This window comes from Polyodon spathula, chromosome 2, assembly GCF_017654505.1.
Source record: "Polyodon spathula isolate WHYD16114869_AA chromosome 2, ASM1765450v1, whole genome shotgun sequence".
In the NCBI taxonomy this organism is placed as follows: Eukaryota; Metazoa; Chordata; class Actinopteri; order Acipenseriformes; family Polyodontidae; genus Polyodon; species Polyodon spathula.
This window is the reverse complement of record NC_054535.1, coordinates 35,484,324-35,497,275: the sequence shown is the minus strand read 5'-3', so window position 1 is coordinate 35,497,275 and position 12,952 is coordinate 35,484,324. Positions and strand designations below refer to the sequence as shown.

The following is a 12,952-nucleotide window of genomic DNA, read 5'->3' as shown; positions in this document are numbered from 1 at the left end:
TCACACATAACATATATTATTTAATATCCAATTTGCATAGTCAGGTATTTCAATTCACAATTAAGAAATTAATTCTGATTCATGAATTGTACACAGTGCATTTGCTCCCTAGTTTTACTGAATAAAAGACAAGATAATTACATCCTGTGCAGCACACTGGCAAAAGCATTTGGTCTAAACAAAAACTCCCTGATAAAATCAGTGTACATTGCCTGCTGAAGGTACAGGTACCTGACCTCTGGTCACGTGCCTTAACTTTCTTAGTCAATAAACCCTTTGTATCTCTACCTCTTTTGTGTTGCACAAAAAGCTTTTACCCCATCAAACATCACTACTTAGGTTTTTTTCAGTTTGGCTGCCACTGAATTAAAAAAAGTTGACTGGTAAATCCATGGTTGTCAAAATACAGTGCTCCCTCATTATGTTATAATTTATGAATTCAAAACGTCAGCCAATTCATGGTTCGAACATGTTATAGGACATATAAAACAAAATAAGGTTGTGTTATAACATTTATATTAAGCATACAAAGTTGTTTTATTTTAGAATTGTGCTGTAACAGAGTTTTTAGTTTTACCAAAACACAATAATTTATGCTAATTAATAAGTTACACTTTACAGTGTTTAGTTTGTAAAAAATACCACTATATGTTGTTTTTGTAGGTAGTAGAGTTTTTTTAAATTAGTAGCAATGAGATACAAATAGACAAGGTTTGAAGATGTCCTTGTGAAAATGCTACATTTTCTGTTTATTGTTGTCTTTACCACTGAAACCTACATCCAGCTAATGCGATGACACCTTTAGGCATCAGTCACAGCACCTTCCATGACCCTGTGCGGCTGTAATCATAAAAACATGTTGCCCTTCATCGGGTGCCTCTAATGTTTCATTACTCGTAAGTGAAAGGTTTTCCTAAAAAGCAGAAAGAAATGCCCAAGTAATTTATATTTGTCCTGTACCGTTCTGGTATTATCTTATCAACTTATATATTTTTGTAAAACATACAGCTAGGCCTTAATCTGAAGCAAGTGCAGAGGCAAAGGCCATTTGTTAGCAGATTTTTTTTTTTTTAATATATGGTATAAAAAGAAGCAAAAATATTTTAGATACAGGTAGGAACACCTGTATTGTTCCTACTTTATGTTACAATAGTTTTAATCCCCTGAAATTATTACTTTGCCTTCACACTTGCTTCCTAATAGGGCCAATTATTATCTTTAATGTAAGCCCAGTATCAGCCAGTCTTGATATTTTCTTCTGTATGCAGAGAAAATCCAGGAGGGAATAACCATGAGTGTCATGATCACATCGGTGGCCCCAAGGATGAGGGCGATATATTATTGTTTATACAGTCCCAAAGGAAAATATATCTATAAAAACATAGGTTGTTGTATTTTAATCTTAGGAGTGCTACGCAAAGTTTTAAAAGCAATTGCCTATTAGCATTAGGACTATTATCACTGGTCTTTCTTTTCTTGTGTTGAAGATCTTTGGGTTTTTTTTTTTGCTTTTATTATTATACTTCAGTTGGGAATCTGCCGATTTTACAGACTACATAACGCAAAGTTTCAACTGCTTCCTGGTACTTCCTTATAAAAGTGTACCATAGTAAAAGCATAGCAAAGTGTAATAATGCATTGTGAAAGTATGGGAAAGCATAGGTAAGCATTGTAACAAAAACAGCAGGAACTTTTAGGTCCACTGCTTCATGTGCTGTACAGAAGTGATCTAGCTGCAGTCAGACCATGGAACCTACCGCAATGCTACCAGGAAACCTCACTTTATCTACAGCACTGTATTTGAAACTTTTGTATTTATATCCTAAGTTATTGTCAGACACACATACAGTACTGTGCAAAAGTTTTAGGCAGGTGTGAAAAAATGCTGTAAAGTAAGAATGCTTTTAAAAATAGACATGTTAGTAGTTTATATTTATCAATTAACTAAATGCAAAGTGAGTGACCAGAAGAAAAATCTACATCAAATCAATACTTGGTGTGACCACCTTTTGCCTTCAAAACAGCATCAATTCTTCTAGGTACACTTGCACACAGTTTTTGAAGGAACTCGGCAGGTAGGTTGGCCCAAACATCTTGGAGAACTAACCACAGTTCTTCTGTGGATTTAGGCAGCCTCAGTTACTTCTCTCTCTTCATGTAAGACATGACAGACTCGATGATGTTGAGATCAGGGCTCTGTGGGGGCCATACCATCACTTCCAGGACTCCTTGTTCTTCTTTACGCTGAAGATAGTTCTTAATGACTTTCGCTGTATGTTTGGGGTCGTTGTCATGCTGCAGAATAAATTTGGGGCCAATCAGATGCCTCCCTGATGGTATTGCATGATGGATAAGTATCTGCCTGTACTTCTTAGCATTGAGGAGACCATTAATTCTGACCAAATCCCCAACTCCTTTTGCAGAAATGCAGCCCCAAACTTGTAAGGAACCTCCACCATGCTTCACTGTTGCCTGCAGACACTCATTCGTGTACCGCTCTCCAGCCCTTCGGCGAACAAACTGCCTTCTGCTACAGCCAAATATTTCAAATTTTGACTCATCAGTCCAGAGCACCTGCTGCCATTTTTCTGCACCCCAGTTCCTGTGTTTTCGTGCATAGTTGAATCGCTTGGCCTTGTTTCCACATTGGAGGTATGGCTTTTTGGCCACAAGTCCTCCATGAAGGCCACTTCTGACCAGACTTCTCCGGATAGTAGATGGGTGTACCAGGGTCCCACTGTTTTCTGCCAATTCTGAGCTGATGGCATTGCTGGACATCTTCCGATTGCGAAGGGAAGTAAGCATGATGTGTCTTTCATCTGCTGCCGTAAGTTTCCTTGGCCGATCACTGCGTCTACGGTCCTCAACGTTGCCCGTTTCTTTGTGCTTCTTCAAAAGAGCTTGGACAGCACATCTGGAAACCCCTGTCTGCCTTGAAATTTCTGCCTGGGTGCAACCTTGCTGATGCAGTATAACTACCTTGTGTCTTGTTGCAGTGCTCAGTCTTGCCATGGCGTATGACTTTTGATAGTAACCTCTTCAGCAACCTCACCTTGTTAGCTGAGTTTGGCTGTTCCTCACCCAGTTTTATTCCTCCTACACAGCTGTTTCTGTTTCAGTTAATGATTGTGTTTCAACCTACATATTGAATTGATGATCATTAGCACCTGTTTGGTATAATTGTTTAATCATTCACCTGACTACATGCCTACAAAATCCCTGACTTTGTGCAAGTGTACCTAGAAGAACTGATGCTGTTTTGAAGGCAAAGGGTGGTCACACCAAATACAGATTTGATTTAGATTTTTCTTCTGTTCACTCACTTTGCATTTAGTTAATTGATAAATAAAATCTATTAACATGTCTATTTTTAACATGTGTATTTTTATTTCACACCTGCCTAAAACTTTTGCACAGTACTGTACATTACATCTGTACTATTTGGCAATACTACAATGTTATTAAAGCTATCGAGCTTTGCATTTTACAGTTAACCCACTGTGTTCAACTACATTTTGACTGAGCGTCCAACACCCCACCCCCACCAGCTATTTCTTTTTAAAGACCCCTGCGACAGAGATAGAATGATTCTTGGTGTTAGATCTCTCTCCTGACCTGTGAGGGCGCTGTGTAAAGGGAACCGAGTACCCTGGACTGGATGGGCCGACAATTAATTCCCAGGGTTAAGCGGAAATCAACCATCTAGAAACAGGGCGGAACCTCAGAACACTAAATCATCGACCTGGAAGGGAAACGATGTGACAGCTGCGAAATGGAGGAGTGGCTGCACTCATTTACCAAGGGGTCATGGTTGACAGTATATAAGGGGACATAGCGAGGCAAGCTGTTCCTTATTATGTTTACGCTAATCTGGAAGGAACACTGAAATTGTAAAAGAACCATGAGTGTTTTGTTTGTCTGTCTAAAACCCTGTTATTTGTTCACTAGACTAGACGGCTAACACGATCCGGAGCTGTCGCTTATGGCCTGCACTAAACCCGGACAACAACAACACTATTGTTCACGTATTTAATTGTATTTCACCACTTGCACCAAAACCACTCACTTGGGACTTGTGATCGTGGGTGTATCTGTGTGTGTAAATTGACTGTTTTATTATTTGGGACTGTAACCCATTATTTAGAACAGTGCAATACACATTGCTGTGTACTGCTTGTAATTATTATTTTTGGTCACCAGACCAGGATTATAAATAAACACTGTTGCACTTTGGATTCTTGTTGTCTGTCTTTCATTGATCACAGCATCACTCCTGCACCTGCACAACCCCCAAAAACAATGGTAAGCATTATGAAACAGTCACTCAGCACAGATCACGTCTAAGCTCCACTGCTAAAGAATCAAGTTGTCCCTCTGCCCTCAACCACATTGATTAATTCACATTAAAACTGCTGAGTAGAACTTTACTGACTTCACATTTGGTAAAATCCTGTAGAAAATAATCCTTTAATTTCAAAATTATGACAGCTGAGATAAAAAAATGTTTTTAAAGATTTAACTATGGATACTAGTTTTTGCTCGGAACATTGCTGGATCTTTTAGAACTATGAAAGTGCTGCTATAAAGCAATAAAACAATGATCTGATGGAACCTGTAGAAGAAACAAACTCCCAAAGAATCTTAGACTTATGAATCTAAAGACCAAATTCTGATACGACTGCAAAGAGAAAAAGAAAACCAAATTACCTTTTTTTTTTATTAAGAAGAAACACATTTCAGTTTTTAAGATAATATTCCTATAATCCTGGATGAATTTTTATGTAAGACAATTAATTATTTATTACCATAGGTAGCCAATAATCCCTACCATATGCAGACCATCACACAGAAATGTATTTATTTATAGGTAACTATATTTTAAATGTATTTTATGCAGCATCTTGTAGCTTAATTTTTTTTTAAACTATTTTTTTTTGTTTTATCCAGGAGTGTTTAATTTCATTGCCCCCTCGTTCATCTATGCTAAAAAAAGCACAGTCTAAGAAATAAAAATATTAAAAATGTTAGAGTATACTGCAGATTTGTATATTTAGGCCACTAAAAACTATAAAGATTATAAATGATATTAAATGGCAACATGATCTTTTAAAAAATGGTATGCCACTTTCAGTTTTGACAAATAATATGTTGCTAGTTAACCTGGGGGTAGATTAAATCTAAAACTAAGGCAGATGTATATTCTGAGAAGCTGTGGATATGATGGAGCTTTCCAGTTTTCAAATCAAACATTTTCTGAAATTTATGTACCACAAAATGGGAGGAGAGAAACAAAGCAGGTGTGTGTTACCTTTTGGGAGGGAACTGCCATTTCCATTAATCAGACCATAAAAATAAAAAAGCGGTCTGGAGCCACGCAAACAACTGCGATAAGAGCATGGAAACAACATAAGGGAAGAAATATATTTTGTATTTTAATAATTGAATCATCTCACCTACATATTTCTATATATTTAGAAGTATTTAGAAGTATTCAAATCATTTTTGCAGTTATAGGTAGGGTTTAATCTAGATTGCTTTTAGTTTTAATAATAATTGGTAGTCATAAGAAGGGTAGCAAAAATGTGATAAATTATTTTAATAAAAACATGTATGAATGCCAAGCAGTGACCTATGCTGGTTGTAATGTTTTGTTTTTATGTTTGTGTTGCAGACCCAGGTAATAAATGCATTTAGGGGCAACAGCAAAAAAAAAATTAAAAAATACAATAAAAAATAATAACAAAAAAAAAACTGCATATTGAATATTTGTTTTTCCAACATGTTAAGTTTTGTGCGAAAAAAAGAGTAAAAAAAAAATAAAAAAATGACATTGTTTTATTGATGCACTCAAACAATAGCTGCAGGTGAGAATATAGCTTGTTGTCTAAATGTTCCAATATTGAAATAAATTAAATAGTTAAGTCTAAACACTAACAAATAATATCTCAGATAATTAGGTCCGTGTGAAATATTTTTCATAAGAAGCCTATAAACTCAACAATGGAGCATTTGTAGAATTACAGAATTACGGCATCCATTAATAGTGTATAGTAAAACCTGTCTAACTTGGCCTTGCATGGGACCAGATGACAAGCTATTTTAACTCTTTAAAACATTCTGTTGCAATATGGATTAGGAGTACTGTCCAGTTACACCCCGTAATTCAGTGGTTGTATTAATTCAAATGTTATTCTCCATTATGTACCCTAGTAATTAACTGCAGATGTACAATACCCATAGCACATGGGTGTAGTTACGCAATACACTGATTACAAACTTAGAAAAGAAAAATCACAGAACTTAATACCATTAAAAAGTACAAAAATCAATCCTGGAAATGCTTCCACTACCTGTTCTGTAGGACCCTGAAAAGTTATACATTGGAGGTCTATGTGTAACATAATTCCAGAACAATAAGATGGAATAAAAAAACATCAACATGGTAGTTAAAAAAAATAAAAGCCAGCTTGCTCAGCTGCTGGTATTAAAGTTAGTTCATACATAAATAACAGAATCTAAAACAGATCTCTTTTTTTTTTTTTTTTAGCACTGTCATTAGACAGTCTATCAAACTTGTTTTTGTTACACTTAAAAAAATACTAAAAAGGACAGCTCTTCAGTTGGTCGTGAATTCAATTCACCTTATGGTATTATAGATTTGGTGCTAGATTTAATTTAAGGATTTTTTTTTTTTTAATTAAGTTAAAACCTATGAGACAAATGCAATGACTGGCCTTATTCAAAAATCAATATTACAAGTCATACTTTCCCTTATATATCCTTATGACATATCAAGTTTAATTATTATTATTATTATTATTATTATTATTATTATTATTATTATTATTATTATTATTATTATGAAAACGTGATGACTATTGTTATTATTAATGTAAATTTGAATTATGTATTGTTTTGACTCATCGTATCATCAATGAATTTATTAAACCGAATAAGTGAAAATTCCTTGTCTTTTTTTTTTTCCATTGTTTCTAGGCTGCAACTATAGATTTTTTTTTTATAACCCAGTAGTATGCAAATAGAAGTTTGCTAATTAAAAATCAATATCATTTAATGTTCTTATCCTGCTGTTCCACCACTAATTGGCTTATCATTTTATTAGGGGGAATGATACGTTGATCAAAAAAAAGTTAATACATGCATTCTGATTTTCAACATTAAACACATTCAACTATATGATAAACAGTCTGACCTTAATTTCTTAAAATTTAAACCCATTAATCCTGAATTAGTGCCATACTTAATGCTAATTGTATTCACAATTAGTTAGTATTATGCTAATCTAAGACCTAAATGTATTTAAATCTGTATGACGTTGTCTTGTCTGAGCACCAGATTGCTTGGGGTTTGTACATAAACTGACATTAGCTTCCCAGCTGTACTTAACAATTGAGACACAAGAAAAATCATGACAAACAATCAAGACTGCATTAGTTTAGTTTTTTAATGAACAACTGTTTGCTTCAGGGATTCTAGACAAATTATGGTTTCCCCTCTCTGACCTGACAGTCCGGCATCTGTTGAGGGGGTTTCATTTTTCATGAAACCCTTTAATAGACTGAGGAGGGTTGGGCGGTCAGGCAGAAGTCTAATGTTTCAAGTAATTTAATGAGTTCCTTTTCAAAGTACTCATCGCTTAAGAGTCCCAATTCCTTTAACCTCTTCATGCAAATATAAGAGCAATTAGCCAGATATCTTGGTAAGAGCTGTTTCATCAGTAGTGTATAAGTGGCACTTATCATGGGTTGAAGTGCCTGATCATGATGGACAACTCGAAAAGGTTTTGTACCTTTACAATACAAAATATATTCAATTAAAAATGTTTAACATAAAGTATGCATTATATATATATATATATATATATATATATATATATATATATATATATATATATATATATATATTTATATAATGTAATTGGATATTACACTTTTTTCAATTGTTTAAACAAAAACCATATGCAGATTAACCTACTAATAACAATAAATAAGATGACAAACTTTTTTTTTTGTCCACTGTCCACTGTCCACAATGCTTTTAATACATATTTTTAAAAAAACTGCTTTTTGTATGCATTTTCTTTTCAGATCCAGGTGCTGAATTTTGCTCTGACTACAACTGTATGTGTTTCTTTGCAGAAAAATAAAGAAAGCAACATTGATATTCTAAAGAAATGCAAAACACCCACTGCAGTAGAAAGACCTATATATGAAGTACTGCTGTTACTACAAACCATGTAAGACAGATTTCAAATTTAATTGCAACACCAATTCCTGATACAAGAGGTCAAAATATTGCTATGGGCTGTGGTATCTGATGTTCCCATGTTATCTTTAGTAGACGGACATAATTTGACATGTAAATTTCTGCCTGGATGATTTGGTTTCATTCTGTATAGTTTTACTTAATCTTGCATGAACTTAGTTCATAAAAAATGTAGGGCAAGGATAAAACTACAGTAAATGCATTAATATATCCACAATTTCATCCACATGTTGGGTTCAGAGTAATGAGCTCACTGTAAATCAATTTGTGGGGTTCTTCATTGCACATGGCAATATGTTGTGTAAAGTTACTGGTTAAGTTACTGGTAAGAGAGTACTGGATGGTGTGTTTTTATTTTTATTTCAAAAATATCTGTTTTTGGTTAATTTCACAGCATGTCCTGTACATGAAATGGGCACGTACTCCACATGTTTATTTTTGTTTTTTTTAATAATGACACTGTGTACGTTGATTGTAATGAGCACTGACACTAGTTTTTTTTTACCAATCTCAAGCAGCTCAGTGCCAGCTGTCTCCCATTGTTTACTGTGTGGAGCAGTACATTTTAGTCCAAGTTTAGAGCATCAAAAATTTTTTTTTGTTCTTGTCATCCCTGATTTCAGTGTTTACAGTTGGCAGGGGTGTGACTGTCACCTAGTGATGCCAGAGCACTGTGTTGTGGCTCATCTGTGGTGGTTTTATACTTAAACATGTGTTGTCAGTTTAGGTAAGAGTTCAGCTCCAGTTTGTCATTATCATATGTTTGTGTCTATTGTCAATATGTACAGGACATGTATTTTTTTTAGCACTGGTGTAACATTTTGAAATGTTAAAAGTGTATTGACTGACTTACAATTTGTCTCATTTGATGGTAAAATAATCATGTTTATTCAAGTGGAGAATTGCTGAGGGCTTCCATTAAAGCCAGATACACTTGTTTCATGCAGCTTGCTGTTGCTGCCAAATAAACAAGACATGGCCTCAAAAGCAAACATTGATTTAAAAAATGCAAAAGTACCTATTTTTTACAAAGACTAAAAATGATTAGGTGTAGGATTTTTTTTTTTTAATAACCTTATGTATGTATGTATAATAATAATAATAATAATAATAATAATAATAATAATAATAATAATAATAATTGGAGAGCTGTTATAAAAAGCACACTAGTTATGCAAGGGAATTATGACTTCAGAAGTCCCTAATAAACTTCAATGTCAATCTAAGCAGCAATTAATGTTACTTACATTTTCTAAGTTTAAGTTACATTTGATATTATGCTCCTGTACTAAAGAAATTCCTTAAAACCAGAAAAGACAGAACATTCTAGTAAATGAACCACACACAGCTATCTTTCAGGTCAAAGTTTTAATTGAACTGAAACAAAAGGTTACACCTTGAGTTAATTACTGTTATAGCTACAGTACCAGATTTTAAAAAGATTACTGCTTAGTTAGCAATTGTTTTTACAAGAAATAATACCTGTTTTATACAACAATACACGGTATATGTAAGAAACCTGGGATGTTTCCCTTCTTTCACAAGAACAGAGCTACAACAGATGCTTACAGCATAAATTAAAAAGTGGCCAGATTACATCCCTCTGTAGTGGATCAAAATTTTTTTGCAGTTTATGCAGTTTAACATCTTAATTTCAGTAACATGACTAAGGTATATGTGTTTCTCACTATACTTTTACTTGAAACAAATTAAATAATGTATTTGTTTGATTCATTTTAAAATAACTCGCTGAAGGTTAATGTTTCCCTTCATACATTAACTAAAAGATAATGGGTCCCCACAAGTATGCAGAGTATATTTGCTTGCAATATGATGTTTATTTTTTTTTATTTACTAAAAATACAATTTTCATTTTAAGAATATTACAAAAAATGACTAAAGATTAAAAAAAAACAAAAAACATCATTTTATGTTGGATCGTGAAGTATGCTAGAGCCTTCATAGCAAACCATTTATATCAGTCTGTTAGGCCACTGAAAATCAAATACTTTGCTTAAAATGTTGAAGAAATTTGGGGAAAAGGTTCAGTCCACATTCTAAAGATATGCTGTAATTGAATTCAGCTACTGTGGTTAACAAGCACAGAGCTTGGGATAATTATTTGAAATTTCTGGTTGATTGATAACGAACATTTCACTTTACTGCACACTGTTCGGTATTACATATTTACACTTTTAGAAGTGCAATGTTGTACACAAATTATTGTAAAAGGCAAGCCTAAATAAAAATATAATTAAAGAAACTGGGAATTAACTACAGTTTCCTAAATCCATGCAATGTTCCTTTTTTTAAATTTAAACTAAGCTTTTTAACTTTGGCTTACCTTACAAACTGTCCTGTTGTTCCTATTATTATCTAACAAAACACACAACAAATAGAACTTGTAAACCACATGTAAAATCACCCTTACACTGATGAGAAGATTTCTGAAATACCAGATTAGAAAGCACATCTTCACAGGTGTTCTTTTAGACCAATACAAGCATACAATAATGTCAAGCCACCAACACATCAGTTTTTTCATCTCACAATGTAATATGATGACAAATAACAGAGAAGTAGTTCAAACTAATTCCTGACGATATATTTCTCCCAGTGCATTTTATTTCTCACATGGTAAAAAAAAAAGACCACCACAAATCTTCAACCAGTTTAAAGACACAAAACTGCCTCGTTGTTGAATAAAATAAAATTTGCAATGAGACACAACCACTGAAATTCAATTGCACTCCAGTACATCAGAATAGTCCTTAAAATGTTGCAATCTTGAAAAAAACTATAAAGTAGGAAGGCATTTACCAGCCCTAGTAAGAGGACATGCTGTCCACTAGTGCTTCTCTAAATCCACTGTCTAGGAATAAAGTACCTATTGTCTAAACACTGTGCTAACTGTGAAAAACAAAACAAAAAAAAAACAGTCCATGCAGTAAGCATAATAATTATCCAGACAAATAAGCAAAGACAGTGAGCAAGAGATGGAAAAAAAAACAATACTGCCAGACTGAAAAACCCAAGAAGTAAATTAATATTCATAATGGAATGTCAGCCAGCAGAAGGTCCTCATTCATGACAAGGCAAAGCATAACAAGAGGCCATTGTCTACAAAACAAAAATTAGCATACACAGAAAATGTTCAGCTCTCACTTGTGAGAGCTGAAGCAGTTATGATTTCCCGGTGCACTTGTTTCTCTTGAGTTTAAGGGTTGCTGCTGCTGATGTTTCTGCCTGCTACAGAAACAAAGTTGTCTTTAGGGAAATGCTCAAGTCAACTGGAGCAATAAGTGGGGAATTAAAAGCCCAGGTTGTTTAAACAAAGAAAGTCTGAATATGCATAGCCTCATTAACTATATTTAAGCATGTCAAGCAGCATACTCATCAGTGATTGCTTGACTTACTGTATTCATTATTGGAAAACTACATGAAATTAATGGTAGCGTGGTGGACAAGTGAATACTGATTAAGAAGCAGCAACCAACTGCCACAATACACTTATAATTATTATATAATTATTCACTAGAAAAATGAATGAAGAAGTGGATCAATCTAACAAACGATTTAAAGTAAGTCAGTGACAATAAGCCAACAGCACAGTGACACATTGGCCCCCCTTTTCTTTTTTCAGATTGTTTCCTCACTATGAATATTCTCACGCAAGCCAAGTTTAGTGGGGGGGGGGGGGGGGGGGGGGGGGGGGGGTGCACTGTAACATTTCCATTTTGTTGTAATAACTGAAGTGACAATAAACACGCCAGCTCCAGAAACGAAGGGTCCGGGTTCCATCACTAAAAACAAAAGCCCATTCTAATATAGGGAAGGGGGAACATTTTTTTTTTTTTACCGAAGTAAAGTTGTACAAAGTGATTGCACTTGAACTTCGTTACATGTGCATTGCAGCAACCAAGGGGGAGTTAGTCTATACCAAAAAAAAAAAAAAAAAAAACAAAGAAAAAAAATTCTCACGCCAACTTACCATCCACCAGGTCCTGGCTGACATGTCATAACATAGCTGCCATTTTATGGAGCCGTCCGATGCTTTCCCAGCCATAACTCTGTCAGCAGCCTTCATCAGATGCAGCTCAATGGAAGATAAAACACCTAATCAAGGAAACATCAGCCGTGGCATGCTGTGCTACATGTAGGCCAGTCCTTATCAGACTGCATCATGGGAACAGCTCTCGTACTACCAATGATTCCAACCTCACAGCTATAATGACAAGGATCAGCTTTTTTTCTCTTTTATTTTAGGGAATAGTTGAAACCGGGAACATCGTTCTTTTGTGTGCTCAAGAGTTTAAAAGTCCAGCAAGTGGGCGTCTAACTGCTTTATAAGGCAATGCCAACAAAGGTTTATTTGCATTCTGTTGTATATTGTTCAACTCAATCCGTGGTCCTCTCTCTCTCTCTCTCTCTCTCTCTCTCTCTCTCTCTCTCTCTCTCTCTCTCTCTCTCTCTCTGGTGTAGATGTGGGGAGGCCCAAAAAGCCAGGAATTAATATCCCCAAACAAAGACATAAGAGACTCATCGGCACAATCGGGCATGGTTCAGATGTCACCGAGCATATACAAGGAGTGGAACACACAGATAGCTAGCTGCTGCTGCAGCTGGACTCGCCAGAGCTTGCTAAAGGCTACATCTCCAACTCTCA

At 34.9% G+C, this 12,952-nt stretch overlaps 1 protein-coding gene across 6 annotated transcripts in view; it reads right to left on the bottom strand.

Annotated features, from left to right (window-relative positions):
• The window catches only part of LOC121295772 (nuclear factor 1 B-type-like), a 137,564-nt gene extending 125,176 nt beyond the window's left edge, over window positions 1-12,388 (bottom strand). For 4 of the 6 annotated variants that reach the window (XM_041220803.1, XM_041220899.1, XM_041220820.1 and 1 more), the window contains exon 1: window positions 12,278-12,367. In XM_041220803.1, coding sequence (XP_041076737.1) covers window positions 12,278-12,352 — 75 coding nt within the window. In that variant the 5' untranslated portion in view covers window positions 12,353-12,367. Of the gene's footprint in view, window positions 1-12,277 lie in introns of all 6 variants that reach the window. The other 2 variants (XM_041220811.1, XM_041220830.1) reach the window with 1 other exon arrangement.
• Window positions 12,389-12,952: the final 564 nt, after the last annotated feature.